General features: G+C 46.0%; 1 protein-coding gene across 1 annotated transcript in view; it reads right to left on the reverse strand.

Moving 5' to 3' along the window:
* The window catches only part of FBXO4 (F-box protein 4), a 41,144-nt gene extending 38,001 nt beyond the window's left edge, over window positions 1-3,143 (reverse strand). The window contains exon 1 of the mRNA XM_074207136.1: window positions 2,884-3,143. Within this exon, the coding sequence (XP_074063237.1) occupies window positions 2,884-3,051 (168 nt within the window). The 5' untranslated portion in view covers window positions 3,052-3,143. The remainder of the gene's footprint in view (window positions 1-2,883) is intronic.
* Window positions 3,144-7,070: the final 3,927 nt, after the last annotated feature.

Genomic DNA, 7,070 nt, shown 5'->3' on the forward strand with positions numbered 1-7,070 from the left:
GGACCAGGTCTGGAATCAGGAAGACTCATTTTTCTGAGTTCAAATTTGGTCTCAGAAACATATTAACCGGGTAACCTTAAGCTTAACCTTATTGGCTTCAGTTTCCTCATTTATAAAATGAGCTAAAGAAGAAAATAGCAAACCATTCCAGTATCTTTGGCAAGAAAACCCAAATAGGGTCATGAAAAATCAACATAACTGAAACAACAGGACAGCAACCTCAATAAGAGTTACTGACTCCTAGGAAAAAATATTCAATTAATTACCTCCATTTCCTCTCCTCTTAATTCTTCAACCCTTTGCAATCTAGCTTCCAGTTTTATCACTCAACTTAGATTGCTCTATCTCAAGTTATCTTGACCTCTCTGCCGCATTTGACAAGATTACTCATTCCTCTCTCCCAAACAAAATTACTTCAAAGTTTTTGTTATACTACTCTCTGCTGATTCTCCTACCTAACTCTCCTCAGTCTTCTTTAAAGGTTCATCATCCATATTATTCTTCTCAATACTGGGGATATCCCAACACTATCTTAGATAAACTATTTTCTTTCTGTGTGCATTCTAGCTTAGAGTATCTAATTCCAATGAGTCCCAAACACACACACACACACACACACACACACACACACACACAGACATTCTCTTTCCTAAGCTTCACTTCTGTATCACTTTATTGAAAATTTCATGTAACAGAATATATCAAAATCAACATGAACAAAGTTGAATTCATTATATTTCCATTAAACTTACCACTCTCCTCAATTTCTTTATGTCTGTCAAGGGCACCATCTTTCATTCAGACTCCCAATCAGGTTCAAAACTTCAGCATAATTTCAATTTGCTTTCTTATTCCAAATATCCAATCCAAGTTTCAAATCTTAGCCTATGTATCTTCAAATATCCCACATCTACTCTGTTCTAAATACTCATACATCTACCAATTTAACACAGGTCCTCATTATCTCTTGCCTGGACTATTGTGTTGGTCTTCCCACCTCAAGTTGCTCCCCACTCTAATATATTGTGCACCGAGCTGCTACAGTCATATTCCTTACAGTAGATCTGGCCATTTACTCCCTGCTTAGCAAATTACAGTTTCTCTCTAGAATAAAATATAAACTTGTGTTTTTTAAAACCTTGCAAAACATGATCCCAAACTCTGTTTCCAACATCATTAATCAGTGTTCTTTATTAGGACAGTCAATAAATATTTATTAAAGCACCTACTGTGCCAGCCATCATGTTAAGCACTGGGATATACAAATAAAGGCAAAAGACAGGCTCTACTCTCAAAAAGCTCACATATGCAGACAATTATGAACAAACAAGATATATATATATATATGCATATAAGCTGGGGGAAATCAATAGAGGGAACAAATTCGAATGCCCTTTTCTTGTCCTTCACCTGTGGAAATCCAACTTTCCCTTGTATTGTCTTTCCTCGACATTTTAAACTCTTCCTTTTCATCTCAGCCTCAAAGAATCCCTAAACTTCTTTCAAGACTAAGCTGAAGCACCATGGGTTCTTTCTGGACCCTCCCAACTTCTGCTGCCCTCCCTAACTCCCCTGTATCTACTCTGAGTGAAGTCAATGCTGCATAGCGGATAGTACAGAATCTGACATTAGAAGGGCTGAGTGCAAATCCTGCTTCTCACCGATTATTCACTGTGTGATCCTGGAGGAGTCAGTCACTTAACACCTGTGCCTAAGTTTATTTATCAATAATACAGAGATAATCACAGAAATTACCTTCATGGGTTATAAGGAGAATGAAATGAACTAATGCATAAAGCACTTTACAAATTTTAAAACGAAGGAACTGTTTGCTATTATTCTACATGCTTCGATGACTAGTTTCAAAAGTCTTTTCTGTAGAAACTGCTATGTCTAAAAGAGCAGAAGCCGGGTGGCTAGGTGGCTCAGTGGATAGAGCACTGGCCCTGGAGTCAGGAGTATCTGAGTTCAAATCCGGTCTCAGACACTTAATGATAACCTAGCAAGCCAGTTAATCCCATTTGCCTTGCAAAAACCTAAAAATTAAAAAATTTAAAAAAAGCAGAAGCCTGGAAGGGGCAGGTAGTCCCTGTAGAAAGGAAGCTTCTGGAAATCAAGATTTACTTCCCTGCCCTCTGATCTCGGCCAGGTCACCTCCTGCATGCTTAAATGTCCTTCTTCTTCCTTCCTTACAGGATCTCTCACTTCTGTCAACATTTCAGTTCCCTCATCTGTAAAATGGGGACAGCAAGGGCCCCGGCCGGGGTGCTGTGGGGATCCGATGAGCACTCGGCAGCCCATACACAGCGAAGGCTATGAGGCTGCTATGGGCCTCGTTTCCCTCGTCAGTTAAAAAAGGGGGCTGGGGCACCTAGAGGCGGCGGCTTGCGTGCGGAAGCCCCGAGTTCAAGTCCAGCTTCAGACGTTACTGGCTAAGTGAGCCTGAGCCCATGCTTGCCTCAGTTTCCTCGCCTGTAAACGGAAATGGCCACCCACTCCGACCCCCACGGAGGCCCGGACACGCCGCGGGGGCCCGAGTCACCGGCCCGCGTCGGCCGTCCTCCCCGGCGCTGCGCCCCGTGCCCCCGCCCCGTGCCCGGCGCTGCGCCCCGTGCCCCCGCCCCGTGCCCGGCGCTGCGCCCCGTGCCCCCGCCCCGTGCCCGGCGCTGCGGAGGCGCCACGGGGGCGCTGGCCGCTTGTTGGCCCGGCTCCTCCCGCATACAGCAGGTGCCCAATCAGTGCCGGCGGAGCACGCTGGGGGGGGGGGTGGCCCCCGCGGGACCCGGGGCAACCCTAGGCGAAGGCGCCCAAGCCGGCCGCGGGCCCCGGCCCGCCCCCTCCCCGCCGGCGCAGGCGCACTCGCGGCCGGCCTCCCTCACCCACCGGCAGCCGGGTCAGCGCGCTGGTGTCCTCCTCGTCCGCCGGGGGGGCGCCGGGCCCCGGCCTCTCCTTGCCCACCGACTGCCAGAAGCTCCTCCAGCCGCTCAGGATGGCCGCCTCTAGGCGGCTCGACGTGCCGGGGCTGCTGCAGCCCGGCTCGCTCTCCGCCATGGCGGCCGGCTCGGAGCTCGCAGCACCGGCGGGGGCCGACGGGGGAGGGGAGGAGGAGCTCGGGCCGCATTCCAGCCTGCGCCGGAGACTAGACCCGGGCGCGCCCCGCTTCCGGAGGGCGCGCGGGGCCGCGGGGCGCAGGGCGCCAGCTGCGCCTCATCCGTGACCCGGAAGGGCGCCTGCTGGGGGCGAGGGGCGGGGTCTGAGGGCCGGGGGCGGCGTCTGAGGGCCAGGGCGGGGTCTGAGGGCCAGGGCGGGGTCTGAGGGTTGAGAGGCGGGGTCTGAGGGATGAGGGGCGGGATCTGAGGGCCGGGGCGGGGCCTGAGGGATGAGGGGCGGGGTCTGAGGGTTGAGAGGCGGGGTCTGAGGGCCGAGGGGGCGGAGTCTGAGGAGTCAGACCCTGCCCATTTATGTAGCTGCCCCTAGGCACAGATTCCTTAGTCTCCAGGCCAGTTCTAAGCTTGTAAATTGTGGGAAAGTTGGTCTTCTTTGGTGGATGGGTTTTTCACTTGGAATCAATCAATCAAGATTTGGGTTCTAGGGGTGGCTAGGTGGCATAGTGGATAAAGCACCAGCCTTGGAGTCAGGAGTACCTGGGTTCAAATCTGGTCTCAGACACTTAATAATTACCTAGCTGTGTGGCCTTGGGCAAGTCACTTAACCCTGTTTGCCTTGCAAAAACCTAAAAAAAAAAGATTTGGGTTCTGATTTTAGTCTCTTATCTAATTATGGGTGTGTTCTCAGGCAAATCCCTTCAATAATTCCTCTGTGCCTAAATTTCCCCCTCAGCTGTAAAGTGATAGCCTTAAAGTTCCCTTCCCTATCTAAATGTGGGTTGGGGGGGACACAAGCAAGGGTTCACCTTCACCAAGTCCACTCCACCCATCATGCAAGCCCTTCCACCAAAGAGCAGAGTCCTTTATTGAACTACAGGAAACTGCTGAGCTTAATCCTATCTCTAGGGATTAACCATTAAACAGTAAAGTGGAGATAATCTGTTATAATTCCTAACAGGCAAATTTAGGTTGATGTCACACATGGAGAAGGAGGCAGGTGGAGTCCTGAGCTAGGGTTGAACAGTCCAGTGTTGGCACCAACATGGTGAGCTCCCAAAAGAAGGAAACTACCAGGCTGCCCAAGGAGGCACACTGGTAGGACATCAATGCTAATCAGTAGGGGGGTTTGGCTACACTTCTAGTCTGGGCAAGATAGGGAGACCCAGTCTAAAAACAAAAAGGGGAAGATAATTTCCCCACATACTAACAAAGAACTACAGAATCTCTGAAATCCCTTTTGTTGAGATTGGATAGTATATTGAATAATAGAGTGAAAAGTATTTCTATGTAATCTGATCCAGCCACTTACTTTCAAGCGGGGCAATAAAGTAAAAATATGCCCAACAATCTCTTCTTGAAAAGTTACTTCAGTGCTAAATTGTACTCTCTTGGGAACAAGGTGGGGGGGGGGGGGCATGAGTAGCCCCAACACAGTACTTTGGACCTGTGATTGTCTCTTGTTGCCATACCTTTTGACTTCTACTTCACATCTGATCTATTCTCTCCATTTACAATGCTACCCACTTGGTTCAGCCCATCATCACCTTGCCTCATCATTGGCCTCTCTTCCTCAAGCTTCTCACCACTCAAATCCTTGATGACTGTTCCAGTGGCTTCCTTCTGCCTCTAGGATAAAATGTGCACTCCTCCAGTTAGCTTTTGAAGCCCTACTCAACATGGTCCCAGTCTTTCATCTTTCATTACTTATGATCTACTCCCCATTCTGTATTTTGGGACCCAGTCAAATTGACAACCCCTCCGTTCCTCCTCCACCTCCAGTCTCTATTCTTTTTGCACCAATTCTTATTTATACCAGCAATAGACCTTCTCTGTAAACCTCTTCGTCTTCCTTTAAAAAGCCTCCCCCAAAGCAAGATGTTTTTCCTAAATCCCCCAACTGCGTGTCTACCCTCTCAAACGGCTTTGTACTATCTACATTGTCTATGTTTGTATTTATGAACTTTAAGTATTTATGCTGCATATATTTTTATATGTACTTGTCTCCCTCATTAGAATATAAGCCTATTTAGATGACTTCATTCTTGGTTCTCAAGCTCCAGGAATATAACAGATGCTTCATATGGTTTTAATTATTGTGCCCAAATATGCATATAAATGGGTAGAGAGAGAGAAGGCAGATGAAATACAGTTGGTCAATTCTATTTGGCAAGCTCCCACCAATCAGCAAGCACCCTCAGCTGAAAGGTCTGGCAATGAAAAATACACAAGGAAGACAGGATGGCTTAGCAGAGAGATGACAGTGAATCATTAAAAACAATAAATAATTATAGCAACAACCATGGTGCTTTCCTCATGCATAAAATAGTCCTATAGGTGCCTCCAACTTTAGTGCCAGAGATCAACTAGTTCAACACTTTCATTTTGCAACTGTACAAACTAAACCCTCTTTAAGGATATGATTTCTCTCTCATCACACTCAGTTTGGATCAATGTACAACATGGAAACAATGTAAAGACTGACAAATTGCTTTCTGTGAGGGGAGGGAAGATTGGGGGAAAAACTGTAAAACTCAAAATAAATAAAATCTTTAATTAAAAAATAAAAACTAAACCCTCAAGGTTAACTGATTTAACCTACCCCAAAGACAATTTTTTAGGTGGGAGAACTAGAAAAACCAAAAGAAGATAAAGCAAGGTATAGATTTAGATCAATGTCATTCATTCAACAAGCATTTATTTAGTACCACCAGTTCATCACCAATTCCACTCCACCCATCATGCAAGCCTAGGGCATCACTTCCACCAAAGAGCAGAGTCCTTTACCAAGAGGCTTCCAAACTACAGTAAACTACTGAGCTTAATCATATCTCAGGGTTAACCATTAAACAGTAGGGTAGAGATAATTTGTCATAATTTCAAACAAGCAAAATTAGGTTGATGTCACACATCTCAAGTCCTTGAGGTTACAAGGCTGAGGTTGGTGAAGTTCTGAGCTAGGGCTGAACAGTCCGGTGTTGACACCAGCATGATGAGCTCCCAAAAGAAGAAAACTACCAGGCTACCTAAGGAGGCACACTAGTAGGAAATCAAACAGGTCGAAGCTTCCCTGATAATCAATCGGGGGATTTGGCTACACTTCTAGTCTGGGCAAGATAGGGAGATACAGTCTAAAAACAGAAAGAGGAAAATAATTTTCCCACAGGTATAGGGCCAGGAACTAGGCATACAAAGACAAGAATGGGAAATGTCCCTGCCTTCCTGGTTATGTATGAACTCTATCACAGTTCTGTGTCAAGCTCCAAGCAGATAGTCATTGTAAATTTATTCTTTCATAATTCTTCATATTCCAGAATTAATAATGGCATACAATTGTAGGCATATCACCAAATGTTTTGTCTGGAATAGAATAAAGCATTTAACAAATGACTGCTGAGGGGCAAGAGGTGGTATATTGGATGGAGCATTAGCCCTGGAGCCAGGAAGCCCTGAATTCAAATTCAGCCTCAGAAGACTTGAATCTTACTAGTTGTGTGATCTTGCACACTTAACCCCAGCCTTTCAAATTTTTTTTTAAAAAAAAGCGATTGCTAATTGAAGACTGCCTTCAAAGTCCCAAACAGCAACTCATTTATTCATTCAGCAAGTATTCATTTAAGAGCCAACTACAAACATGTCGCTGTGGGAGTATTAGGAGGCAGAAAACCAAGCAATAACTGTCCTCAAGGAGGTAGGGGTGACAGTAGGGAAAAGGAAACACAACATATACACACTTAAATATAAAAAGGATATATACACAAAGTAAATGTAATATTGTATTTGACAGATAGGCACTAGCATTTGGGAATCAGGATAGGCCTCCTATAGAGATTAAACTTGAGCAGAGCCTTTAAAGGAAGCTAAGAATTCTTCAAGCAGAGATTAGTAGGGCATTCTAAGCATGGGATAGCAGCTTGTGCAGACACTGAGATGGGGCTTGAAGTTGTGTGCAGTACAGCAGCTAAG

Source organism: Macrotis lagotis, chromosome X, assembly GCF_037893015.1.
Source record: "Macrotis lagotis isolate mMagLag1 chromosome X, bilby.v1.9.chrom.fasta, whole genome shotgun sequence".
Classification (NCBI taxonomy): domain Eukaryota; kingdom Metazoa; phylum Chordata; class Mammalia; order Peramelemorphia; family Peramelidae; genus Macrotis; species Macrotis lagotis.